This window comes from Eptesicus fuscus, chromosome 4, assembly GCF_027574615.1.
Source record: "Eptesicus fuscus isolate TK198812 chromosome 4, DD_ASM_mEF_20220401, whole genome shotgun sequence".
NCBI lineage: Eukaryota > Metazoa > Chordata > Mammalia > Chiroptera > Vespertilionidae > Eptesicus > Eptesicus fuscus.
In genome coordinates, this window is record NC_072476.1 from 3385747 (window position 1) to 3413739 (window position 27993).

Sequence of the window (27993 nt, forward strand, 5' to 3'; positions counted from 1 at the left end):
GCACCGGCACGACCCAGAGGGAATGCAGGGCGCAGGGTGGCCTCCGGGCGGCGGTAGGCACTGCGCTGTGGCCCCGGCTGGCGCACGCAGGACGCATGGCGCAGAGCGGCCGCAGGGTGGCAGGCGGCGCACGGGGTGGTGGCGGCCCCGCACAGCCTCGCAGCCTGGGGAACACACCTGGGCAGGTGGGGGCGGGCCCGGGGCGGGCCTTGGGGGCGGGGCCCGGCGAGGCTCACAAGAGCCCGCAGCCGCGCAGCCCGGAGATGCTCGCGCTGTACTCGGAGCAGAAAGGAGCGTGCGGATCGCGCACCTGCTCGCGCGGGAGCCTTGGGACCGAGGAAGGTGAGCAGCCGGGTCAGGTCGCACAGCTGGCGGGATTCAGGCGCCGGAGCGGCCGCGGGGTCCCTGGCTTCCCGGACGCCGTCCGCGCGCTGGGTGGCGGTGCCGGCACCCGCGCGGGCTGCCTCCGGGTGGCCGGGATGCTGACCGTCGCAGGTCAGTGGGGGTCCAGCTCCCTGGCGTCTGCCTGTGCTGTGGCCCGGAGCACACCGCTAACGAGAGGGTCTCTGCGCCGCTCAGAGAGGCCGCCCGGGGTCCGGGGCGGCGCCTCGCCTCTCTCCCCAGCACCTGCGCAGCCTCTTCCCCGTCCCGGAGAGGCGCGCGGACCTGACCGCGCTGCTCCTCTCTCTGTTGTGTCTTCTCTGCGGTGGCTGTGGTTGCAGAGAGAAGCAAACCCTTGCAGCGGGGTGTCAATTCTCGCCGGGGGCTCAGCCCCGGCTGTCCATGGGCCGCAGGACAATGCCTGGTGGCTCTGCTCGGGGTGGGCAGGGGCTGCACAGCACCCACCCCCAGGAGCTGAGGTCCCCTGAGGCTCCGTTCCCGCATCGGTATGGGGGTAGGCGAGGTCAGGAGTGGGCGGGAAGGCTGCAGTAGAGTCACCGTCTTGAGCCAGGACCCTGGAATTTCAAGGAATCTTTCCTACCTTTTCGACCTTGGGCAAGTTACCTCACCTCTGTGCACCTCAGTTTCCTCCTCTGTGAAATGGGGATAGTACTAGTGCTTTACATAATTATAGTGAGGATTCAAGAATGTAATGTGTGAAAGAGTTCAGTAGGGTGCCTGGGGGAAGAGTAAGGGATCAATAAATGATAGCTGCTATTATGGTTATTAATTATTTATTATTATTATTATTATCATTATTATTATTATCATTATTATTTGAGGACTCCTGGATTCAAATCCCAGCTCAGCCACTGTCTAGGGCAGTGATGGGCAACCTTTTGAGCTTGGTGTGTCAAACTTTGCCAAAAAACTGAGCATAACTCGGGTAGTGTGTCACTTTGAGGGAAAAAACATTATTTCGCAAATGTTTCATCCTCAGGAGCAGCAAATGTTTCATCCTCGGCATGCGGCCGCCTCAGCGGCTGCGTGTCATCAGAAATGGCTACGCGTGTCATAGGTTCGCCATCACTGATCTAGGGTGACCTTGGGCAAGCTGCTAACCTGTGAGTGTGGGCGTTATTGTATAATGGGGGAATCGCGGTGCACACCGGGAAGACGTGGAAATGGAATGTGTGGCCACCGGTAAAGTGCTCAGAAGAGTGAGCGCTGCGTCAGGTACACGTTCTCCCGCAGACACCCTATTTGACCAAGCAGTACACCTCAGAGCAGCTGCAGCCTTGTCTGCTGTGAAGTTGAGATGTTATTTGTGCAAACATCTGTCGGTTTTGCGATGGGCAAGGTGGGCTTCCTTCTCCCCTGTAGGCTCATTGACATGGGCAGGTGACCCCCGGGCCGGGTCAGTTCTGCGGGGGCTCATGGGGCAGAGGAATCCCAGGCGTTGTCTCCAGTGAGAAGAAGGGTTGGAGACGGGAGCTTCCAGAACCCCAGTTTCTGTGAACACTGGCAGAGCCGGAAACCTTTGAGGTGGCAGGAAAATGAACCTGTACTTAAGGGTTTTTTTCTTTCGATTTTTATATCTAGGTTTTAAAAACAAACTGTTACTAACATTTTTGCTTTTGGATTGTAGTGGGGATGGGCAATATTTTATTAAATGACAAAATAAATTCTATTCCTCTTGCCAAGAGTCTAAGAGCATCGTTCTGGGGGTCCGAGATCTTCCTCCTCCCAGCGGGATCAGGTCTCTCAGTGGAGGGTTCGGTGTGTTCTGTCTGCCCTGGACCACTCCCCCCGCCCCAGCACTCCAATTCCTTTACATCAAGCATGTCCAATTCAAAGGCTAACACGGGCCAAAAAGCGAGGCCCGCGGCCCGTGGGCTGCGAGTTTGACAAGCTTGCTTCACATCATAACCCTGAAACCCTCTAGCATCGTAAGTATGAATGCCTCCAAGTTTTGCCTTAGCTCTAAACTTTGGGCAATATCCCATGGGTTTAGTGGGGAGAAATAACTCGAGCCCGGAACTCTGCCTGAAGAATTTGATGGGGAAACTAAGGACCTTGCGGAAGACACAGGCCCGGGGGCCGCCTGGGACCACCCTGTTTGTCCTGGAGTACGTCCTCAGTTACCTCTGTCCCCTACGGCAGTCACCGGGGCGGTATCTCCATACGCTCTCCTCCTTCACTCCAGTGACCTGCCCGGTGATGGGAAGGCAAACCGTTCCAGATCCCTTCTCCTTCCTTCTCGCTTTAGCCCCAGGAGCTGCTAATTCACTGCTGTGGGTGGAGGCAGCACCCAGCACGATCCCGGCCCTTCGCAGGCATCCACCCTGGTTCTAATCCAGCCCCTCCACTCAACTGCCTGTGCGACCTTGTACAACTTCCTCATCTCCCCTCTATAACATGGAGATAATAATAGTGCCTGTAAACCTACCTGATGGGGTTGTTAAAACATGAGGTGAAATATACATAGATTATGTGTGTACCAGAGGCCCGATACACGAAATTCATGCTAGGGGCTCGGCCCTCGCAGCCCCGGCCGGCCCTTGAAGCCCCAGCTTTGTCCGGAAGGTTGTTCAGCTGTTCGGTCTAATTAGCATATTAGCTCTTTATGAAATAGGACCGGGGTCAGCAAACTGCAGCTCGCGAGCCACATGTGGCTCTTTGGCCCCTTGAGTGTGGCTCTTCCACAAAATACCACGGCCTGGGCGAGTCTATTTTGAAGAAGTGGTGTTAGAAAAAGTTTAAGGTTAAAAAATTTGGCTCTCAAAAGAAATTTCAATCGTTGTACTGTTGGTATTTGGCTCTGTTGACTAATGAGTTTGCCGACCACTGATATAGGATATCGAGAAAGACTGTATATATTTATGAGACTTATGAGACTATAAATATTATAATCATGAGATGAACCTAGATATATGTATACATGTGTATTATATGTATTCATTTCTAAAAGGAATGTTATTTCACATCGTGAAGTTTCTGTAACTGAAATGCATCATGTACATTGATGAATGTGGTAATTTGCATTCTAACACTCTTCCCCAAACAAAGCTGTTATTAAATCGATTTGTATTCTATCTTAGAATCAAGGAAATGTGGCACAGCCCCTGGCAAATATTAAGTGGCCAATAGTTGTAGGCTATTGTTAAAGTAGGAGCCTCAGAAACACTAAGAGCTTGACTGTAAAGGGAAGAAATGAAGCAGAAACGAAACAGAAACTCTCCACTTTCAGTAAAACAGCGGAAGGGCTGGGAGGATCTGGCAGGCAGGGGCTGAACATGATCTAAGGGGATGTCGGGAAGTTCTCTTGGGAGAGTTTATCTGTCAGAATCAGTGGCAGGTGCTTGCCCTGCGCCAGCCCCTGAGCTGGGCACCAGGGGGCAGGATGAGCTAGGACGGCTGCCCTCCCAGAGGCAACGAGGCGTAGGGGGCAATCCTAGAAAGCATGGTAGGTGCTGCAGGGCTGACCCGCGGCTCCGAGGGCTCCTGCCTCGAGCACCAGGTGAAAGTGTCCTCACACCTGTCCTGTGATCCGCGGTGACCCCTCCCCGCCCCACATGCTGGGCCAGGGGTGCAGGAAGGGAAGGCAGCTCTTTGGCAGCTGTGGTGCCCCAAAAACAAACATCCTGGACAGGGGCCAGGGCCTCAGCGCGCAGGCTGTCCAGCCCACAGAGGGACGAAGGGAGGCGGCCTGAGGGCACGTGGGCACCTCCAGGGACACGCCAGTGGGCCGGCGGGTGAGCTCACCTGCTTTTCTTCTCGGCCCCTCCAGCCTGCCTGCCTGTCCACGTGCCATCCTCGCCATGGCTCCCGGAGAGAAGATCAAAGCCAAAATCAAGAAGAACCTGCCTGTGAGGGGGCCTCAGGCGCCCTCCATTAAGGAGCTGATGAGGTGGTACTGTCTGAAGACCAACACCCACGGCTGCCGCCGCATTGTGGTGTCCCGCGGCCGCCTCCGCCGCCTGCTCTGGATCCTGTTCACGCTGACGGCCGTGGCGCTCATTTTCTGGCAGTGTGCCCTCCTCGTGCTCTCCTTCTACACCGTCTCTGTCTCCATCAAAATCCACTTCCAGAAGCTGGATTTCCCTGCAGTCACCATCTGCAACATCAACCCTTACAAGTAAGAGGCAGGAGCAGGGGCCGGCGTGGGGTCAGGCCCTCCTGAAGGGGACCCTCCAGCCTGCAGACATGCGCTGTAGAAATTTGAACTCGTTGCCAACGTTGGCAAATTGCCCTCTCCCAGCCTCTAAATCTGACCAGGTTTCCATCCATCAGCTGCTTCTGAGGATGGGCTGGTTCAGGGAACACAGGGGGGCGGTTGTAAGGGTCAGTTTTGCTTGGAGGCTGGATCTGGGATGAGCTATCCCACCTTAGACAGACAGACACACACACACACACACACACACACACACGCACGCACACACACACATGCACACATGCATCCATGCACACGGCTCAGCTTAGCCATATCCCCTGAGCTCTCCAAGCTCATGCCCTCACTCTCCCCAGATGTGAGCTCATGGCTGACTCAGAAGTTGCACCCAGGTGACTTCCGGAAGCCTCTCAGCTGCCCCAAGTTCTCACCTGAGTGAACCCAGCCCACTATTTGAGGTCATTGGGTTCTGGGCAGAATCAGGCCTCGGTATGCTCTGTCTGCCACAGGACCTGTTTTAAATGGGTCACCAGTGTCCTTGGGATTCTTGAGAACTGATCTGTGAGGCAGATCAGAATCCGGCAGAATTTGTCCGAGCAGGTGTGGGGTGGAGAGAAGGGGAGCAAGGCAGGAAGATTCTCAAAGGGAGCTCCTGGGCCAGAGTCATCTATGAATAGATGCCAAAGGTCAAAACCAAATCAGGTCTAAGACTCAGTCCCACCTCAAAGTCTTTCTTTTCTTTTTTCTTTCTCCACCCCCTTTCTTACTTTTTTCCCCTACTTCCTCTCTCCCTCCTTTCTTCCTTCTGTTCATTATTCGTTCCCTAATCATCTACACATTGTGGTAGGATATGGGGCATAGAACCGAGAACCCAAACACAGTCTTTGTCCTAATGGAACTGATATTTACTAGAAGAGTGAAAAGCTAACAAATACAATTAACACTAATGCAACTAAGAATAGTGACCATTTAGTTCAATAGGCGTAATAAACTCATTGACTCTGCCTACTAACCCCAGGTTGGAGTTGGGGAAATGAGACATGGAAAGGCTAAATGACTTGTCCAAGCTGACACAGCCAGAACCAGGTTAGGGAACTGGAACCCAGGTGACCGGCTCAATTACTACGCACCGAACAAGGAGGAGGGGAGAGTGAAGGAGGCCAGGATCACTTGGTACTGTGAAGGGTGGTGTCACGTTTCCGTCACTTGAGTCCTGTATCATTCTTCTGTGTTCTTGGGGTTGTCAAGGCAACAGTTACACCTCTTCCTTCCCAGCAGTGACTCAAGGAGAATCAGAGGGCAAGGGCAAGTGTGCCCGGTGGAGATGGAGCCTGCCCCCTGGGTACACCCCCACTTACCAGTGGCTGGTTTATGGGAGGCACCTACAGTCACCACTCCAGAAATGCTGGTTGAGGCAAACTCATCAACACACCCCGAGAGCAAGCAGACAGTGATGGCAGAGGTGAAGCCAGAGGTCACACAAGGGTATACAGAAGCTGTCCCCATTCACTCAGGCCAGTGGTCACGTGGAATGGGGCAAATCGTAAAAGGCTGGTCTCCTTGGCCAATGGCCAGGAGCACTGGGCACAAGGCTGGCACATGTGGAGGAAGGCAGCATGGAGAAGTGCCAGCCTCGTGCCAGAGGGGCTTCCGCTCTCCCTGACTCCCTCTCTCCACGTTGGCAGGTACAGCGCCGTGAGGCCCCTTCTGGCCGACTTGGAGCAGGAGACCAGAGCAGCCTTGAAGACCCTGTATGGCTTCTCAGAGATCGAGTCTCGGAAACGCCGAGCGGCAGAGCCCTGGAGTTCGGCGTGGGAGGGCACCCAGCCCAAGTTCCTCAACCTGATCCCACTGATGGTCTTCAATGAGGGTGAGACCAGCAAGGCCACGGACTTCCTCACGGGGCAGAAGCGTAAAGTCAGTGGGAGCATCATTCATAAGGCAGCGGACGTCATGCACGTCCAGGAGTCCAAGGAGGTGGTGGGATTCCAACTGGTGAGTACACGCTCATGGTTTGGAGCACGGGGTGGGTGCAGATAGTGGTCCAGGGAGGTGTCTCCTTTGCCATTAGCCCCACGGTCCCACTGGAGGAAGCACACCCAGTTAGGGTGAATGGGCTACAGACAACTAAAATGGATGCACTGTCTTCAGCAGAAAGCAGATGTCTTAGGTGACCAGTAGTTCACCGAAGGACAGAAATTAGGGAAGATCCAGGGCTCTTGGTGACAAGAAATGATGGAACGTCATTTCGGATACTGCTGCTGGGCTAAATAAGCTTCAAGTAGTTTTAGTCTTCTTAATTCACCCATGAAGATGGTTTCACATCCCATCTTGGGATGTCTGATTGGCCAAGCTTGGATCCCCTGCTGGCTCACAGAGGGCGGGGACCTTGATAGAAACTCCACCAAAGCAAAATAGGGGCACAGACACCAGAAAGAAGAAATAAACGACAGAAATACCCAGTGTTCCCTGCATTGCTTGCCTTCGTGGGGAGCACACACCTGCTCTCTCCTTCTTAGTCCCATTTGATGGGCTCAAAAAAAGTAGCCATTCGCCAAAAATGAGATTCATTACCTACCTTCCTGGGCAAACTCCACCACCACCGACCTCTGCATGCCCCAGCCGCCGCTACAGGAGGAGAGCTACTTCCATACCTTCTAGCCTTGAGTCTGATTGTGAGACCTCCTGACTCCAGTCCCAGGCCCTGAAGAAGCGGCCTTCTCTCTTAATCACCCAGCCCTTTCAAAGTCTTCCTGGGTTCTTTCCTAAGATGCCCACAAGGTTCTCCTTGATGCCCAAATCAGCCCTTTGGTGGCTGTCTCTTAGGAGAGTGTTTAAGCCCTGCATGATGAGAGCATCTGGGTTGTACCACAATTTCCCTAGAAAGCTCTCATTATTGTATTTTTAATACATATGTTTATTGATTTCAGAGAGGAAGGGGGCGGGAGAGAGAGATCCATGATGAGAGAGAATCATTGATTGGCTGCCTCCTGCATTCCTCCCCAATGGAAATAGAGCCTGCAACTTGGGCATGTGCCCTGACCAGGAATTGAACCATGACCTCCTGGTTCATAGGTCGACACTCAACCACTAAGCCTCACTGGCCAGGCTTATTGTATATTTTAAATGCTGCTCTTCCCAATGACCATGTGAGGTGAGGAAGGATGGTATTTTCGTCAACATTTTGTAGTGAAATGATGGATATATAACGCCTTGCCCAAGATCCTGCTGAGAAGCAGTGTCAGAATCTGGGCTACAATTCAGAGATTTAGACTGTGGAGCCAATAGGAACTCAGTAGCGATAATTGGCCAAAGCCCTGATGTGTGGGGATCCTGAAGGAGCTAGTTCTGCTTTTCACCTGGTAGGGAGTCATTCCTTCCTCACTGACCCCCTTCTTGGTCCTTGAGGCTTTAGGATGATGTCCCTCAGCCCCCAGATGTGAGAAGAAGCCCATCCTTGCCCAGGGACCCCCTCCTGTTCCCCTGGCATCTGGTCTGGAGTCTCAGTTTCTCATCCTTCCAGTCCTGTTGCAGGCCAATGCTGGGGCTGATGGCCTCAGGCTCATGTCTCCTCTTATTCCCAGTGTTCGAACGGCACATCCCACTGTGCTGTCTACACCTTCAGCTCGGGAGTCAATGCCATCCAGGAGTGGTACAAGCTGCACTACATGAACATCATGGCGCAGGTGCCTCTGGAGAAGAAAATCAACATGAGCTACTCTGCAGAGGAGCTGGTGGTTACCTGCTTCTTTGACGGGGTGTCCTGTGATGCCAGGTCAGTAGAGGAAGGCTGCTCTCTCAGCCCCGGGGCCGGTGGCTCTGAGCGCCGGGCCCCTTGCATGCACCTGCAGCTCAGCTGTAGGTCTGGGAAGGGAATGGAAGTCTTCTCACTGGCCCGCCCTTTGGAGAACAGCTTACACAGGAGCTAGGCTTCAGACCAAGCATGTCAGACTCCAAGGCTAACACGAGCCAAATAAGCAAGGTTGAAGTGTATGTGGGCCACAAAAACACAAAAGCTTCAATTTTCATAGAAATGTAGGTTTTTTCGATAGAGACATGCTGAATACAAAGGGCTGAAATAAATGAGTAATCCTATCTAATAAAGAGATAATATGCAAATTGACCAACACTCCAACACACAAGATGGCCGGCCCGATATGGACACAAGATGGCCACCATAAGATGGGGAGGGTAGTTGTGGGAGATTAGGCCAGCAGGGGAGGGAAGTTGGGAGCAACCGGCCTGAAAGGGAGGGCAGTAGGGGGCAATCAGGTCTGCAGGGGAGAACAGTTGGGAGGGACCCAGGCCTGCAGGGGAGGGCAGTTGGGGGGAACCAGGCTTGCAGGGGAGGGCAGTTGGGGGCGACCAGGCTGACAGGGGAGGGCAGTTAGGGGTGACCAGGCCAACAGGGGAGAGCAGTTGTGGGGGACCAGGCCTGCAGGGGAGAGCAATTGGGAGGGACCAGGCCTGCAGGGGAGAGCAGTTAAGGGTGACCAGGCCTGCTGGGAGGACAGTTAGGGGGAACCAGGCTTGCAGGGGAGGGCAGTTGGGGGTGACCAGGCCTCCAGGGGAGAGCAGTTGGGGGTGACCAGGCCTGCTGGGAGGGCAGTTAGTGGGAACCAGGCTTGCAGGGGAGGGCAGTTGGGGGTGACCAGGCCTCCAGGGGAGAGCAGTTGGGGGTGACCAGGCCTGCTGGGAGGGCAGTTAGTGGGAACCAGGCTTGCAGGGGAGGGCAGTTGGGGGTGACCAGGCCTGCAGGGGAGAGCAGTTGGGGGGGACCAGGCCAACAGGGGAGGGCAGTTGGGGACAACCAGGCTTGCAGGGGAGGGCAGTTGGGGGGGACAAGGCCTGCAGGGGAGAGCAGTTGGGGGGACCAGGCCTCCAGGGGAGAGCAGTTGTGGGGGACCAGGCCTGCAGGGGAGAGCAATTGGGAGGGACCAGGCCTGCAGGGGAGAGCAGTTAAGGGTGACCAGGCCTGCTGGGAGGACAGTTGGGGGGAACCAGGCTTGCAGGGGAGGGCAGTTGGGGGTGACCAGGCCTCCAGGGGAGAGCAGTTGGGGGTGACCAGGCCTGCTGGGAGGGCAGTTAGTGGGAACCAGGCTTGCAGGGGAGGGCAGTTGGGGGTGACCAGGCCTGCAGGGGAGAGCAGTTGGGGGGGACCAGGCCAACAGGGGAGGGCAGTTGGGGACAACCAGGCTTGCAGGGGAGGGCAGTTGGGGGGGACAAGGCCTGCAGGGGAGAGCAGTTGGGGGGACCAGGCCTCCAGGGGAGAGCAGTTGGGGGTGACCAGGCCTGCTGGGAGGGCAGTTAGGGGGAACCAGGCTTGCAGGGGAGGGCAGTTGGGGGTGACCAGGCCTGCAGGGGAGAGCAGTTGGGGGTGACCAGGCCTGCAGGGGAGGGCAGTTGGGGGTGACCAGGCCTGCAGGGGAGAGCAGTTGGGGGTGACCAGGCCTGCAGGGGAGGGCAGTTAGCCAACAGGGGAGAGCAGTTGGGGGGGACCAGGCCTGCAGGGGAGAGCAGTTGGGAGGGACCAGGCCTGCAGGGGAGAGCAGTTGGGAGGGACCAGGCCTGCAGGGGAGAGCAGTTGGGGGGGACCAGACCAACAGGGGAGGGCAGTTGGGGACAACCAGGCCTGCAGGGGAGGACAGTTAGGGGTGATCATGCCAGCAGGGGAGCAGTTAGGCGTCGATCAGGCTGGCAGGGGAGTGGTTAGGGGGCGATCAGGCAGAAGCGGTTAGGGGCAATCAGGCAGGCAGGCAGGTGAGCGGTTGGGAGCCAGCAGTCCTGGATTGTGAGAGGGATGTCCAACTGCCCTCAAGGGGTCCCATATTGGAGAGGGTGCAGGCTGGGCTGAGGGACACCCCCCACGGTGCACGAATTTCATGCACCGGGCCTCTGGTCATTAACATAAAATAATAGAACATTTTAATAAAAATTATTATTTTTTCTTGAACATTAACTTAGCAGGCACTGAATAGCTGCACAAATTGATAAGCATAATGCAAATAAACCTATTTTTCTTGTTCTCTGGAAGCAAAGTATTTCCTGTTGCACACACCAAACAAGTCAGTCCAAGACTAATGATGTGGCAGTCAGCTGCTAAATATTCACTGCTAGTATTAGTGGAGAGAAATGGTGCGCCTGCGCATAAGGCATGTAAGGGAAATGAATGCAACACGATGATAGTAATTAGTCATTAGTGAATGTTGTAGATCGTTATTAATAATTATGTATAACAGGATATTGTAAAAATTAAGTTATGAAATTTTTATTAAAACATTTCTTACATACCTTATATTGGCTGGTCCGCAAAAATATTCGTTGTGGGCTGAGAGTTTGACATGCTTGCTCTAGAGTCAGTGAGGAAGGTGGAGATGGTGCAGAGTCAAAATATCCTTAATCTCATTAAAGTGCTCATGGAAACAAACGTAGATGGCGGACATACAGCCTTGTCTATTACCATCATGCATACCAATGATCAAGAGCCACTGATTTAGCATGGAGGAAGGGAAGGAGGAAGGAGGGAAGAAGAGAGAGAGGAAGGAGGAAGGGAGGGAGGAGGAAGGGAGGAAGAGGGAGGAAGGGAGGGAGGGAGAGAGGTCTGTGATGTTATTCTTCTCTGAGGATCATGTCCTAGGACTGGGGATTGGGATAGAAAAATGTCAAGTGGCTGAGAACTTCAAGAATAAAGGAATTTGGGGCAGGCATATGGCATAAGAAATACCAAGTCAGGATGGAGACAGAGGCGAGAAGATTAAGAGGGAGAACAGAAAGCAGAGCGCAGTTCCACATCAGCATGGTCAACCTGAGGAGAGGCCTGTTTGTCATTTCCGATAGGAAAGTTGGGGAAAGTGAGTCCTGAGTGTCCTCCATTGTTCCAAAAGAGTGGGCGACGTTAGCACTGCCCCTTCTCACCCATATTCTTCCTCCACAGGAACTTCACACTTTTCCACCATCCAATGTATGGGAACTGCTACACATTCAACAATAAAAACGGGACTATCCACAGCACCTCCATGGGGGGCAGTGAGTACGGTAAGACCTGCACCAGGAGGTCCTGGCGGCGGCCAGCCGGGGGCGCTAGATCTCCCAGAAGTGCAGGAACTCCCGAGGCCAGAAACCAGGGCCACTTTCCCTGCACAGTGTTTCCAGCATCGATGCTGGTCCCTTCTCTCCTGGTATCTTTCCCCCTTTTTGACATCTCCTCCTTACCTTTGAGAGAGCAGTAGCGACATGGCTGGGGTTTCTTCTCTGGGAATCCACTCTGGTTTAAGCTCGGAGCTGGAGTGAGTAATGCTAGGCAGGCAGCTTCAGATGGACTGAAACCCAGATATACTGAACAGGAGATTAGGGAGGCAAACACTTATCTTGATCTTGGCTAAGGTGACAGATTCTGGAGCCAAAACCCAGCCCTATACAAGTTACTGCACTCGTCCCAAGTGGGGACAATAGTAATCTCTCCGAGGGAAGGCCACTGAGCAGACAGGCTGTGTGAAGCCTTAGGATAGCACCTGGCCCGCTGGGCAGTCGGCCTGGGCTGCCATGACAAATGATCACCGCCCAGGGGCCTTACGCGCTGACATTTTTCCTGACGGTTCTGGGGGCTGGAGGTCCATGGTCAAGGTGCTGGCAGATTTGGTTTGGGTGAGGCTTCTCTTCCTGGCTTGCAGGTCAGCCACCTTCTCACCGGGTCTTCGCGTGGCCTTTCCTGTGCGCGCAGAGAGCTTGCAGGTGTCTCCTCCTCTGTGAGGACACCCGTCCTGTGGGGTCAGGGCCCCACCTGTGGCTTCACTTAACCTTAATTACCGTCCCCTCTCCACGCACAGTCACACTGGGGTTAGGGTCTCCCCATATGAATGTGGGAGAAGGGGACACAATTCAGTCTACAGCACACACGAAGCACCCCGTACGTCCAGCTGTGCTTGTCATCGCCGCTCTAACTGCATTGCGTGGTGCTGCTCTACCGAGGCCGGCGCGGCTGGCACCAGGGGGGTCGCTGTTACCCCCAGGGCTGCTGTCCACTGCTCTCCAGCGAGGTCTGGAGGGAGGCAGGGCTCAGCACCCTGGCCGGGCTTCCCCACAAACGGGAGCCTTGAAAGGTCCTAAGCAAACAGCAGGATGATGCACAGCACGCCCCGAGGAGGGCCGGGGCTGGTCACGGAGGCACATACCTCTCGGGTTCCTTTGTTGTTGCGCAGTCTGGGCCCTCACCGAGTGCGGGGAACCGTGGCTCAGGGCGCCCGCTGCGGCAAAGCCTCGCACAGGCTGGCTCCGCTCCTGTGGGCTGTGTGAAGCTGAGCAAATCACTTCCCCACGCAGGGCTTCATCCTTTACGAAAGGAAAAGGTCAGAGCAACTCCCCAGGCTCTCTTCCTTCAGCCCGTAGACGCCCTGCTCCCCGCTCACTCGTTTCCCAAACATCGCTCTATGCCAGGCCCTCCGCCCGGCGCCAGGGACGCAGTGTTGGACGGGACAGACGCCTGCCTGCTTCCAGGGAACTTGCATTTCAGTAAAGAGACAGAGAGCAAATGAGCAGACAAGCACTGACGTCTCCCGGTTACAAATCCTGCCGGCGCTGTGCCGGGACACGCAGCGAAGGGGAGGAGGGAGGTGCTGGTCAGGATGCAGTTTGGTTTCAGCCGAGAGCGTCCGAAAGGCGGCTGTCTCCGAGTGTCCTGGGCGCAGCAGTGCAGACCTGAGGAGGAAAGGCCTTGATGCACTAAAAACAGAAAGACCGTGGGCTTGGGGCTTCCTGGGGAGAGGAGAGCAGGCTGAGGAAAGGGGTGGGCGGGCGGGGGCGGGGGTTGCGACACCAAACCCCTGCCAGCCCCAGCCAGGCCGGCGGGGTTTGTTCTGTGGCATTCTGTCCGGGGAGGCCTTCTGTCCAGTGAGGTGCTACCGAGGGGTTTCAGATGCTGATCTTCCCCGATTTCTGTGTTTTGGGTTTTTCTAGAGAGAGTGGAGGGGAGACAGGAGGGGGACAGAGAGACATCAATTGGTTGCCTCCCACACGTGTGCCCTGACCAGGGCCAGGGATTGAGCCTGCACCGAGGTACATGCCCGTGACACATGACCCTTCCGTCCCCAGGCCGACGCCCTAAACACTGAGCCAAACCAGCCCGAGCAAACTGATTTCTGGTTTTAAAAGGAAGGTCCCTCCTGCTGCTGGTGCAGAGTAGACAGCTAGGCCAGCGGCCAGACCCTCCGCCGGCGCCCAGCTCTCCCCGGGCCCCCCAGCCCCGTGCTCAGCAGAGCTCCCCATCTGAGGGACCAGGTGGAGGGCATGTCTCGCAGGGGAGCCGTTCCCCGAAGCGCAGCAGAATTTTGAGCCCCTGCTTTGAGGCACAACTCCCTGCCCCTTGCGTAGCTTCCAGAGGAGCCCTGTCCACCTTCCACTTGTCGGAAATGCCTGGGCCTTGTGGTGCGGCTCCCCAGGCAGAGAGGCAGGCCGCCCGGGCGTGCTCTCCCAGCCTTGGCCACAACGAGCTGCCTTACCCTCCCAGGGCTGCAGGTCATCCTGTACATAAACGAAGAGGAGTATAACCCTTTCCTGGTGTCCTCCACCGGGGCCAAGGTGATTGTCCACCGGCAGGACGAATACCCCTTCATCGAGGACGTGGGCACGGAGATTGAGACGGCGATGGCCACTTCCATCGGGATGCACCTGGTAAGAGGAAGTCTGATTTCTGTAGACGCGGCGAGAAGCACAGGTGTTTTCCCGGGACCAGTGAGGTGCAGCTTATGGAAGAGAGTGTTGGTCTCAAAGGCAGCGGGGCCCTGTGCTCCCCGTGGTCACCCCCGGGCTGCCCGGAGGTTACGAAAGCCTGTCTTTGTCTCTTCTGTGCGAGTGAACAAGGACAGGATGCCGTTGGGGGAAGAATGGAAGGAACCTTCCTTGTTCCAGAGACAGACACCAGCAATTATGTTACCTGTGCTGGACGCAAGGCATCAGACACTAGCTCCGTACCCGCCAGTAACGTAAACAGCAGGCTAGCGCCTTCCTTTGTGAGCCATCTAGGGGCCTAGGAGGCATGTGAACCACCATTTAAAGGTAAATGGAAAGTCACTGGTCAAACGAACATCTGTTTGGCCCATCACACTTCTGTCAGCTCCACTTCGTTTACCAGGAACCCCTTCTCCCTCAAGTCTTGGACCTTCTCTGACGCGTTGGGTGCGGGGAGCCCTCACACCTGCCCATCTGGGCTGCGGCTCCCGTCCTGAGCCGGGCACGCTCAGCGGGAGCAGAGGGCAGCGGGAGAAGAGCGCTTGTTTGCAGGCCTGCGTCCTTCATGCCAGCGCACCTCCCTCTCTCTCCCCCTCTCTCCCCCTCCCCCCCTCTTTCTAGTAGAATGACCCTTTTTAAAAAATCATTTTTATTACTGTTTACCTTCAACATTATTTTATATTAGTTTCGGGTATACAGCACTGTGGCCAGACAGTGTAGAATGACTCTTAAGAACTTATTTAAAGGGAGTGTATACACAAAGTAAGAAACCCACCCCATAGCCAGGAATACCCCAGTATCTCCCTTCCACCCCTGACCTCCAGCCCCCCTTCCTCTCACTGCTGCTGCTGAGTCGCGGCAGGGATGTCATCGTCTTCTTCATGTATGTGCACCAGGCCAAGCATTTCTCCTTTAATGTAAATTCAAAATACTGTTATGCCTCATTTTCCACTTGACCCTATAGCGTGGCAATGGTTCCTTATCAGCACACACAGACCTGCCGCATCCTTCCTAAGGGCCCAGCTGTTCCATTTGTGGAGAAGTTATGGAGCAACTCCCTCTTGGTAGACATTAGGTCCTTTCCAGGCACAACTAAAAGCAACGGTGTGGTGTGGTGTGGTGTGGTGTGGTGTGGTGTGGTGTGGTGTGGTGTGGTGTGTGTGTGTGTGATGTGATGTGATGTGATGTGATGTGATGTGATGTGGTGTGGTGTGGTGTGGTGTGGTGTGGTGTGGTGTGGTGTGTGTGGTGTGGTGTGTGATGTGATGTGATGTGATGTGGTGTGGTGTGGTGTGGTGTGGTGTGGTGTGTGGTGTGGTGTGGTGTGGTGTGGTGTGGTGTGATATGATGTGTATTTATCTGATTACTTCCTAGAAGTATGTCAAAGAGCATGTGTCTATGAAACCATCCACACGCTCACCAGCAATGTGTCAGAGTAGCTGGTTTCCCACACTTTCACCAACATGGGTATTAACCAACTTTTCATCTTTGCTAATCTGTCACGACAAAAATGGTATCTATTATAATTATCATTTTAATTGGTTTGGGTGAGGCTTCTCTTCCTTAGTGGCATTTTTTATACCTTCGCTTATATCCAACCTAACGTCCCAATTAAAGTCCTTAGTTTTCATGCCTCACGAATTTGTCCTCCAGAGCAGTGATTTCCAAACCTGGTTGATCATCAGCCTCAGATCTACTGAGTCAGAGACTCTGACAGACGAGCCCAAGGACATGTATTTTTCCCAAATCCCAGTGGTTTTCCAAGAGGCAGCCAACCCAGGAACCTCAGCGTTAGGAACCTGAGTAGCTCCACAAGAAAGGAGAAGCAAAGTGCGTCTCCCCAAACAGAAGTTAAGCTAGGATGCCACGAAAGGCTTAGCACAGCCATACCCGATGGCTCTGTGTTGGGTTAGAAAGTGATGTGGTGGACATTGGGGCTGATCTATCCACCCATTGCTTATCCACTCCACAAGCATTTCTGAGCCCTCCTGTGTGCCAGACATGGGGACCACATCAGTGCGGAAGACGCTGTGCCTGTCCGTTGGAATGTAGGGTCCAGCAGAGAGGACCCATAACAAACAGAAGATTACACAGGTGGTTAATTGCAATCATCACTAGAAACCCCATGCACGAAATGCGTGCAGGGGCCTTGCCCCGGCCCCCGCTTGCCGTGGCTCTTTGTCAGGAAGGAAGGACATCCGAAAGGACATCCAGTCTAATTAGCATATTACTCCTTTATTATCATAGGTAAGTGCTAAGAAGGACAAAGGCAGGACCCGTGGGAGCAGATCATGGGGATGTCTGACCGAGGGCTTTGGTTATTTAGGGAGTTCAAGGACTGCTTTCCTGAGGAAGTGATATTGAAGTTAGACAACAAAGATCATGAGCTGGAATGGTGATATTCCAGAGAACATTTGTGGGGTCGCTGCCTCATGGTGCCCCATCAAAAGGCAGCCCTGGACAAGAGATGCCATCGCATGGTGGCCGGGAACCCTGCTGCTCTGAGGAGGCGAGTTGTTTAGGGGCTGTGTTCCATCCAACGTGGGAAGTTTGTTCTGACGTGAGAAGTATCGTATACCAGCTTGGCTGTGTGCATGCTGATTGCCCAAGAAACAAATCTTGAACTGGGGCTTGAAAAGGCTGTGGCACCACTCACGGAGCTGAGTCACTGATTCCTGTCCACCAGCCTCCCAGATCCGCGCAGTGAACATGTTGAACCCACCCCCTCCCTCCCCACAGTTTTATCTGCTTGTTGGGAGGACCTGGCATTTGCAGCGCATCCTTACTTTAACCACCCTCTCCTTGCCTTCTGCCTCTCACAGGGTCTGCAGACTGGGGAGAGTTACAAGAACCAAGGAATTTTGCCCTCTGGTTTTTTTTCTGCTCTGAGCTTAAAAATACCCACCACATTGTTAAGCAAATATTCTCTTTACCAGTGGTGGGTAAACAAAGACATGGGTGGGTTTACTGCTACGCCTAATTTGAGATGTACAAAACCAAAGCCACAGAGCAGGGTCAGTCAGCTCTAGTTCTGATTTATGAGCATTTACAACAAAAAAACAGGGATTAGAAACAGGTCAGTAGGGAGTCACTAAGAATAAGTCCAAACAAACCAGACTTCCTTCCTTTCTTATTTATGTTTTATTTGTTTGTTTGTTTGATGGGCATGTTAAGCTGGTAGACTCAGTAGTTGCTTAGGCGGTGAGTTAACAAAATCTCCGTCATTCACCGAGGGACTGTGTGTCCAAAGCACTGGATTTTTAGAGATGAACACATCAGAACATCTACCTCAAAGATCTTACTTTCATGAGGCAAAGACAGCACGCCTTCGCAATGCAGTCCTTAGCTCCATGGGAACAGGGCCCTTCCCTGTCTTGTTCCCAGGTGCAGGTCGTCGAAGATCGCAGGTCCCAAGTAAATATTACTGATGGGTGGGTGGGTGGATGGATGGATGGATGGATGGATGGAAGCGCAGACAGAAGCTGTTGGTGAAGGCTTTCTAGATGATGAAGTCTTGAAGGACAAGTGTGGGTCAAACACTGTCGGGGAAGGTTAGTCCAGACAAAGGGCAGAGCAGTTACAACGTGGTCACAGAGAGGTTGCAAGCCAGGCAGTGAAACCTTTGAAAAAGCACCTTGGCTGAGTGTCATCAGGAGCCTGGCGGCAGCACATTTACCATAATTCTAGAAGGAAATGATTAGCGTCTGGCTAAGGCAATGGCTGTGGGGATGAGCAGAAGTGAATGGATTTGAGAGCAACTACAGAGCTCGCCACCCAAGGTCAGCCAGGAAGGGCCAGGCAGTCAGATTGGTGTGTAGGTTCTGGCTTGGCAGTGGGTGGATGGAGGTGCCAGGCCCAGAGTTAGGGACTGCAAGAGGAGGGGTGAGTGGGGGAGAAGATAACCACATCTCTTTGGGACATCCCCATGTCTGTGCCTTTGGGGAATTAGGTGGAAATGTCCCGGGAGTAATGCTCCGAGCCTGGAGCTTCGCAGGGTCCAGGGAAGCTGGGTGCTGTGGTGTCATTCTAGACGTGGAAGTAAATGCATCACCGGGCCCGAGGCGGAAGGCAGCCGTTGAAGGTCTGAGCGGAAAGAAAATGGGGAGATAGAGGCAGAGAAGTAGGAGCAGAAGCCAGAAAGGACTGGTATTAGATAAATCAAGGAACAGCCTTTCAAGGGAGGTGTGAGCCAAGGCCACATGCAGTAGAGAGTCCAGCAAGATAAAGGGCAAAGGTGTTCTCTGGGTTTGGCAACGAAGAGGTCACCGGTGTTCTTCGCCAGAGACATTCTGAGAGGAAGGAGCGGAACAGAAACCTGAGCACAAAGGGTTGAATCATGAATGGGAGAGGAGGAAGCAGGCCAGGGTGGACTACTCCCCTGGGCTGTGGGGCAGGCCTGGGGGGCGGGGGACAGTTCACTGCCATGGTAAACCTACTCTCCATTTTCATCTTAAGCACATACACACTTTTTTTCACAAGTGTATGCACAATAGGGATCAAGTGCTCAGACTGCAGGGCCAGGCAGCAGGGTTCAGACCCCAGCTGTGCACTTGGCTGTGTAATCTCTGTGTCTCAGTTACTTTACCTGTAAACAGGGATGAAATAACAGTGTGACTTCACAGGCTGGTGAGGACCCAGTGAGTTGATTTGCGTGAAGCACTGGAACAGGCTTGGCATGTAGGAAGTGCCCTTCAATACTGACTCTTCCTCTGCAGGGTGTGCAGAGAGAAGCACAGAAAAGAGGAGTTGGGGAGGTTTCTCTTGTCCTTTGTGATGCCCCTTCCTTCATGCGTGAGACTCGATCTCTGTCATGTATAGGAAGACTCTCGTTCTTTGCATGTGTGTTGCAGATTTCCTCCCCAGTCTGTGTTTTGCTGTTAGTCTTCTCCAGGCGCCTTTTTCACACACACAAACACCAGATGTTTCCATGCTCAAATCCTTGTGTTAGTTGTCATGTTTATTGAGGATTTTCCCTCCTCGAGGTCAGACACTGAGCTGAGTTTCCTTCCAGTTATTTTATTGTTTCATTTCATACTTCAACCCACTAGGATTTTTTTCTGCAGGAGGTGAAGTGGGGATAGGATTTACTTCCTCCAAATAGTTAATTGTCCTCATCTCATCTATTGAGTAATTCTTTTCTTCTCCATTGTAAGCTTTTCAGACACAAATAACTTTTATCATTTATTGCTATATAAAAGCAAGACAAAAGGAAAAAGAGTTAAACAGCCATCATTCCATCTTGGGCACCCAGCTTTCCCTGGCACCCACGTCCCTTTAAAGGTATGAGGTAAGGGTTCCATGCAGCTGCCTTTCTGCCCAGGATTCCAGAAGGAAGCAGATAGGACCTGGCTTGATAAAGACAGGTCCTGTTTTTCACACACACACACACACACACACACACACACACACACACACACATGTATGTGCACACACACACTTAACACACCTATACATACTTGTGCATGCACACCTACATGCTTATATACATGTATGCACAGACATGTGTGCATACTCACACAGACATGCACATAACTTGCACACATTCACATGCACATGTGCCCAGTCTCATTTTTGTCTCTCTCCCTAGGACACAACCACAGTGTTCCCTCACCCCGCACAGATCAGCAGGTCTGTAGAGCTGACAGTGGAGTGTGGGAAAAGGGAAAGAGAAGGAGGGAGGGCCAAGTTCATCCATTGGAGTTTGAAAAGCTAAGACTCTGTGCCTCTCTAAAAGCCCATTTGCCCTTGTTGCTGTGGGAGCAGCCTGAATACCCAGGCCCTGAGTTTGATAAGCGTCATTGCAGAGTGAAGGACCATTGAGCACTCGAAAAGCATAAAGATCGCAAGATGGTATCTCACATCGTTTCCTGGAAAGGGCCGTGGGCTGGTTCTCCCAGTGGAGGGAGCCCAGCTCCTTGCTGTTTGCGCATGGCTGACCTGAGTGGACAGACCCTCTCACCTCAGTGCCAGGCGGTGTGCCAGCCCCCAGGCTGGTAGAGCTCAGACCTGTCGCTCTAGGCTCTCGGACAGGACAGCTGACACATCCTCAGGATGTGGGGGCTCCAAGGACATCTGCCCAAGGAGGCTGCTGCTGGGAGGAGCTTGGAGGGGGCCCTGAATCCGGGTGACCTCCAGGAAGCACTGCGCGGCACCTCTGTGCGCCGTGCCCGCCCCGCCCTGGCATGTGCTGGAGGCCGCGTGTGTTTGCTCCCCAGCGAGGAGAGGAATGAAGTCCGCTCTGTACTGACCCGGAAAGACTCACCCTTTATTGTCAGTGAGAAGGGGGATTGCAGGGCGCAGGGAAGGGTGGGTGCATGTCTGCCTGTCTGAGATCAGGGGCGCGTCTGTTGCAGTGGGTCCCCAGGCAAGAGGAGAGACAGATGGCCACTTTGCCCGTTGTTTGCTTCTGCTGCTGAACGTTTTAAAAGGAACACTGTAGGTTGCCCTTGAGGGGACTTGCCACTAATTGAGAGATACTATCAGGCTAGCAGATGAATTACAATACAAACAAAGAGATTCCAGCCTAAAATTATCTTTCTATCCAGGCTCTCTTCAAAGAAAAAAGAACATTCTGCCCTCCTACAAATCTGTCATCCACTTTCCCTTCGTCCCCACTCTCAAAAGAAGAAAAAAACCTTCTCTCTCTCTCTCTCTCTCTCTCTCTCTCTCCCCCTCCCCCCCTGGTCCCTGGCTATCAGCGAGTCACAATTTGTGCTCCATTATTGTTCCTCCTGGGAGACATCGCCCTCTCTGCTTGGTTGGCTTGCCTGGACTGTTGATTTGCAGTGACAACTAGTAAGCTGAGCCAGACTTAGCAAACCACGATAAACCGCGGCCCGTGAGCAGCAGCGCTCTCGCCCCTGACCAGGGCCTCATCCCCCTTGGCTCTGTCTAGGAAAGTCCATTTCGGGGCCAGAAGACACGAGGGTGGGACATGGGCCCTCCTCTGGGACGAGTGCACGCAGCCGGCTGTCACTGCTCCTTCTCGCCCCCCTGCTGCCCGGGGACGCTCCAGTGCTTGCTGCCACTCTGAGAGCCACCGCGTTCCCTCTCTGACTGCACCGAGCGCTTCGCCCCGGCTGCGCAGCGGCCACCCTGGCCCCTCGCCCCGCTGCGCCCTCTGCCTAATGTTCTTCCTCCGTTTCTTGGCACTTCTAGCTCTTTCTTCCATTCCACGTGGAGCCAACATGTCCCTTTCTCAAAGACATCTCCCCTGATTCCCCCACCCCCTCCAGTCTCTTGACCCGTCTCATCGCTCACTGCCCAAATGATCTTATTTATCGGCTTGTTTGACCATCTGACTACCCCACTAGAATGTAAGCTCCGTGAGAACAGGGAACTCGTCTGTTTTGATTACTGTTCATCCACGGTGCCTAGAGTAGCACCCGGCACTTAGTAGGTGCTCAATAAGTAGTTGTTAAATGAGGGACTAAGAGCCTTCGCCGCTCCCAGGGGCTGTTAGCAGCCCTCTCCCCCCGGGTCGGAGGAGCAGGGCTGACTGGGTGCTGTGATTGTAGACGGAGTCCTTCAAGCTGGGCGAGCCGTACAGCCAGTGCACGGAGGATGGCAGCGACGTGCCCATCGACAACATCTACAATGCCGCCTACTCACTCCAGGTACGCGCTGCGCCCGGGCCCGGCCGGCAAAGTTATATGTCGGCTGGGGTGTGTCTGGACCAGGAACTCCGGTGAGAGTCCTTGGGGTTCCTCCAGACACCTCAAGAACAACCGCTGCTGGCTGGTTCCGGTCCCCTTAATCCATCTGTAACCAGAGCTTAACTGATTCATTGAGGTTTTCAGGGAACACAGTGTACAGCCGAGACAGCCCACTCCTAAGCGGGCCTGTGCGGGAGGCGCAGGAGGGAAGCAGTGTGGGCGGCACAGCGGGCCCCCGCTTGGCTTCCCCGCCCGGCCCCGCACTGGCCGGTGGCCTTGGGCAAGTGCCATCCTCAACAGCAGAGCAGAGGTCGGACTGGGTGCGGGGCTGCTCGTGGGCGGCCCCCAGACGCCCGCCAGGCTGCACACCTGCTTTTTCCGGCCTGGATGGCGTTTAAAAGTCAGGGGATTTTACAAGAAAACCCAAACCCCCAGCTTCTCCTGAAGACAGGATGGGCCTGTTCCCTGCAGGATGAGCGGTGGGTGGAGTTGCCCACGGCGTGAGGCATGTGTTCCGTGGTTGCCCACGTCCCCACCAGCCCCGGTGTCTGAACCACGTCACAGGCCCACGGTGTTTGGGCCCTCGGCCCTCGAGTGCGATCGTCTGTTACGCCTGTCCCACGTCCTCAGAGTCCGCAGTCCACTGCCCACGGGCTCAGAGAGGCGATGGCATTCACGCCGCGGGATGGGAGGATGGACGGCCTCCACACTGTCCTCCTGCTCCGTCAGCGCTGAGCTGAGGGGTGGCGGAGGCTCTCAGTGAAGGAGACTGATAGACAATGTCTGCTGGGGAGAAACAGAAGGGCGATCAAACTGGCTTCAATACCAAAAAGTGAAAAAGGCTCCTTGGAAAGGCACCCCTGGGTCCTATCTAGTGAGAGGCCGCCGTGTACAAACACTTTAATGCAGCAACTCGCGCCATGCTCAGGGTGAAGAACCCAAAGCACCAGAGAGGTTAAGTCACTTGCCTGAGTCCCACAGCTGGGAAGTGGCGAGCGTGGACTTGAACTCCATCGTCTGCCTCCGAGCCCCGCCATTGGCTTTTATGTTATAAGCTTCGTGGGTGTTGTGCTGGCTTAGGGCCCCGAGGACCCAGGGTGGCCTGGGCCTGAGATGGGAAAGGGGGGACTGTGTGCCTCTCTGTCTCTGGCATCTGCTCCAACTTTCCCACTTTCCTGTGGGGCGGCGCTCACATGATGGAAAACCGCCACCCCAAGCCCGCTCCCGCTCAGCCTGGCCTCCACCTCGCTGCTAGTCTACACTTCAGCACAGTTTCTAGCTTGGTCTCTGGGGTCAGAGACCCCCCCGCCCCCCCGCCGCCCCCGGCCCAATTGGCTGTGACCTGAGGGGCACATTTATGTGGTCTCCCAGGGCCATGGGAGACTGACCCTCTGGATGAGGCATGTGCGAGGGGGGGAGGGGGGAGCTTCCAGGAGGGGGGCGGTGCGCCCTGGCCTCTGCGTGCAGAGAGGTTAAAGAAATCACCGGGTCTCCTCTTTCAGATCTGCCTCCACTCGTGCTTCCAGACTAAGATGGTGGAGAGGTGTGGGTGTGCCCAGTACAGCCAGCCTCTGCCCCCTGCAGCCAACTACTGCAACTACCAGCAGCACCCCAACTGGAGTGAGTGAGCCCGCCCGCCCTGCAGCCCAGAGCCGTGTCAGCCGCCCGGCACCAGCTCGTGCTCGGGTGCCCGGGCCCCTAGCCCGGCGGCCTTTTTTCTGAGGGAGATAGTGGTGGAGAGAGTTTTACTCCTGCCATCCAGCCTGGCTTAACTGATACTTTCCAACTAAGGACCAAATGCTACAGCCCAGCCCGTGCGGAGAGCTTGGCACCTGTGTCAACTCCAGGGGCAAGAAGTATTGATAGTACCTTTCATAGAACAGGAAACCGAGGCTCAGGAAGGTTAAGCAATTTGCCCAAGGTCACACAGCTAGGGAGTAACAGAGCCCAAATCAAGGGCTGCCGACCACCACCCCACCCCCAGCGCATGTCCCGAACATCACAAAGCAGCATCTGCTTCCGAGGAGCAGGGTTTTTAGAGAATAGCAGGAGAAGTTACAAGGAGACCCTGAGGGCGCCCCTGGAAACCCCCAGGAAGGGCCCTGTGGCCTCGATGCTCATGCTACCCTCTGCTTGCCCCTCAGTGTACTGCTACTATGAACTGCACCAGGCCTTTGTCCACGAACAGCTGGGCTGCCAGTCCGTATGCCGGGAAGCCTGCAGGTGAGTGTGCCTGGGGTGGGCCGGCAAGGGAGGGGCCAGCAGGGGGGGCCCAGTAGGGGGGGCTGGCAGGGGGCGGCCAGCGGGGGGGAGTAACAGCTGGCTGGCCGGCAGGGGGTGGGCTGGCCGGGCCAGCCACACTCACTCTGTGCCTTCCTCCCTTAGCTTCAAGGAGTGGACCCTGACCACCAGCCTGGCGCAGTGGCCGTCTGTGGTTTCTGAGGTCAGTTCTTCCACCCCCTCTTCCTCTTTGAGCTCCTCAGCCTGGAGCTGGTGCCTGGCTGTGTCCTCTGGCCTCAGGGGTGACACCAGGGGAGGCCCGGCCGGGGGCTGGGGCTGCGTGCGCAGGGCAGAGGGGCTGGCCGGCCTCTCGGCATTGCCCAGGCCACACCTCCTTTCTCCATCACAGAAATGGTTGCTGCGCGTTCTCACTTGGGACCAAGGCCAACAAATAAAGAAAAAGCTGAACAAGTAAGTTGACCTCCTCCCTGTTTCCTCTGCCCTGGACCCGGCCTCCTCACTTGCTTCCTCATGCCAAACCCTCTCCTTTTCCCTCACTCACTCCTTATTCGACAAATATTTATTGAGCTTGGGCCATGAGCCAGGCCGTGCTCTAGGCCTGGGGCTCTCGAATGCTTTGCCCACGACGCACAGTAAAAAATACTTTCCACTGTGGCCCATTGACTATACAACCAAAATCTCAGCTCACAGACAGCACTTCTGCGCATGCACTGGGGCAGCTCTCAGAGGGCGAACCGAGCCCGCCCTTACGCCCATTCCGACTGCCCGGAACAGTTCTGAGCGGTTAGTGCTCCTATCAGTTGATAAAAATTGTGACTATCTGTATGGATGCAATCCGACACTTTCTATTTCATTTCACTTGGTGAAAGGCACTGGTCCTGACCCAGTACATTTATCTCATGGTTCCTGACATATCGTGAACTAGTTGGAAAAACACTCCACTGAGCCTTGCACTTCTAATCCCATTGAATTTTCCTCATGAAGTTCATTTCCAAGGTTCCTTTAGCAAAACTCAGCCCAGGGACCTCAGCAGATGGAGAGGGGGGTGGGGCGCAGCGTGGGGCTGCATGGGGACTGACAGTGCCCAGCACCAGCCAGGAGCCAGGCTGACCCCAACACGTCCTAAATGTTCTGTGCCAGGTGCGTTGTGAGTGCTGGGGTACCAGGACGACTGAGCAGATGTGACCCCTGCCCCCAGGATGCTTCCAATCTAGTGATAAAAATAGACTTGGGCCCAGTGAGTGCACACTGTTAAGCCAGCATTGCAAATCGCTGGCTCCCAAGGCTACATTCGCTCCACAAAACCCATTGTTGCCAGCTTTTCCTGAAAAGTCAAAAGTTCTGGCAACAGAACACCTCCATTCTTGCGTAGCTCCAAAGAGCTTAGTGATAGCTGCCCTTTTGAAATAAGTGTGAACTTTCCAGCTTGTGTTGGTTCTAGCAGGAGGCGACTCAGTACAGCCGTTAGAGTGTGGCCTTTGAAGTCAGCTCTCTAGGTGTGAACACCGGTTCTGCCGATTACGAGCTGTGTTGTCTTGGGCAAGTTGCTTACCAATTCATTCTTAATTTCCACATCTGTGAAAGGGGGATGATTGAAACATCCTACTTCATAGGGTTGTAAGAATTAAATGAGTTAATTCACACAAGGTTCTTGTAAGCGTGCTTGGCAACACAGGAAGTATCCAATAAATATTAGCTGCTATAATGGTTATTGTCATAATGACCTTATACGCAGCCTGCCTCACTCATTTACATTACCTGCCTGTCTCCTGAGATTGCAATCAAATGATCACAAATGTCCAAGGCTTACTGAAGAGCAGGGTGCTGTGGGCGTATAGCTGGGTGGCTGACTTAGGAGGTTGGAAAGTGGTCTTGAGTGACAGACGAGCTGAGCAGCCCGGCCCTGGCTGGATGTGCTCTGGGTGCAGAAGGAGCACTGTGGGCGTGGCCCTGAGAGCCTGTGGAGCCCAGAGCCTGGGCTGGGCGGGGGGCTGGGCAGCAGGGAGGCAGCCGTGCTGAAGAGCTGGCCACCTGGTGGAATGCAAAGGCGCCCAACTCACCTATTGGGATTTCTGCAGGACAGACTTGGCCAAACTCTTGATATTCTACAAAGACCTGAACCAGAGATCCATCATGGAAAGCCCTGCCAACAGTGTGAGTAGCGCCCTTCCGGGACTGTCCTGGGTCTGCGAATGTGCCCCTCTGCCTGGCCTTGAGGAGCAGAGTCAGACCATGGGTTCTAGCCTGGCTAGTGGGGACACCACAGGCCAGCCAGGCGGGCAGAGGAAGAGGGGACAGGAAGCCTGCCCACTTCTTCCTCCAACCTGTTCAGGGTCAAGGCTAGCCAGTGGCTCTCTTGGGGATCAGGGTCCCTGCATGTGGCCAACTCCGGTGGGCTCTGCCTTGATGATGTGGCTCGGCCTCTCCTGCAGGTTGAGATGCTTCTGTCCAACTTCGGTGGCCAGCTGGGCCTGTGGATGAGCTGCTCCATAGTCTGCATCATTGAGATCATCGAGGTCTTCTTCATCGACTCTCTCTCCATCATTGCCCGCCAACAGTGGCAGAAGGCCAAGAAGTGGTGGGCCCAGAGGCAGGCACCCGCCTGCCCTGAGGCTCCCCGCAGCCTTCGGGGCCAGGACAACCCGGTCCTGGATATAGACGATGACCTGCCCACTTTCACCTCTGCTTTGCGCTTGCCTCCGGCCCCGGGGGCTCAGGTGCCTGGCACTCCACCCCCCAGATACAATACCTTGCGCTTGGAGAGGGCCTTCTCCAACCAACTCACCGACACCCAGGTGCCAGCTGAGTCCTGAGGCCGAGCGAGGAAGAGAGATCTAGCCAGGACCGCCAGCCTGGTCTGAGAACTTGGGCCCTATCGCCTGCACACAGAGGGGCCCTCTGCACCCACGCGGGGCTTTTCAGAGACTTGGACTGGAAGTCTGCCTTGAACAAGATGGGGCCCGGGCGTGTGCAGGGAGCTGTGGGCCCTGCCCAGCAGCACTCAGAGCCATCCCGCCAAGACAGGTCCTGCAGCGCAAACCCTCCGCACGGTGCTCCAGCGGGGGACGGGGCCCAGGAAGTCGTGCCTGGCAGAGTTCTTTGCCAGAATTTGAGAAACACTCCAAAGCTTCCAGCCAGGTTGGGGCCCAAGGATGTGAGCTGAGGTCTGGGGGCCTGACAATGCCGGCTGTGCCCACAACAGGAGGAAGCTCCAGCGGGCCTGGAGCTGTGTGTGAATGAACTGTTTTAGTCCCTGACACGGGGACAGCGGCTCCTCTGAGCCCTCAGGCAGGGTCCTAGAGTGTGTAGGAGGGAGAGGGTGCAGGGGGGAGGCCTGGGATGTGAGAGGAGGCCTCTGGGAGCGGGGGTTGGGCCATGCTCTGGGCAGCTAAGCCAGTGCCCCGGGCCCCTTTCCCAGGCAGAGAGGAGCCAGTTAAAGGGCACTGCTGGACATGCCTGTCCGGTGGTAGCCCAAGGCATAAAGGGTTGGATCCTGATAGACTGCTCCTCCTCCGCAGACCCCGCAGCACCCCCTCCCACAGCCACACCTCAGCATGACACAGCTCAGGGGTTAAGCACAGGCTGGGTCGATATCAGCACAAGAACATGTGCTGGGGCTGTTCTCGCTCTGACAGAGTTCAGTGTCCGGCTGCAGACTATGACCCTCAGGCCGAACCCTGGTTTTGCCTGTCACCTAAGAATGGGTGTTTTATCCTCCACTTCTCTTAAAAAATATCAAAAGAAGAATGTTTTGTGACTCATGCAAATCCTACGAGCTTCCGATTTCAGTCCATGAATAAAGTGTCATTGGAACACAGCCAC

General features: G+C 54.9%; 1 protein-coding gene across 1 annotated transcript; it reads left to right on the plus strand.

Moving 5' to 3' along the window:
* Positions 1 to 285: 285 nt before the first annotated feature.
* SCNN1G (sodium channel epithelial 1 subunit gamma) lies at positions 286 to 27982 on the plus strand. The gene is made up of 13 exons (XM_028127389.2): positions 286 to 342; positions 4172 to 4519; positions 6238 to 6547; positions 8137 to 8327; positions 11487 to 11587; positions 14055 to 14218; positions 21793 to 21891; positions 23433 to 23550; positions 24075 to 24153; positions 24316 to 24373; positions 24560 to 24621; positions 26250 to 26325; positions 26604 to 27982. The coding sequence occupies exons 2-13, from the start codon at positions 4203 to 4205 to the stop codon at positions 26982 to 26984; spliced, it is 1956 nt and encodes a 651-aa protein (XP_027983190.1). The 5' UTR covers positions 286 to 342; positions 4172 to 4202; the 3' UTR covers positions 26985 to 27982.
* Positions 27983 to 27993: the final 11 nt, after the last annotated feature.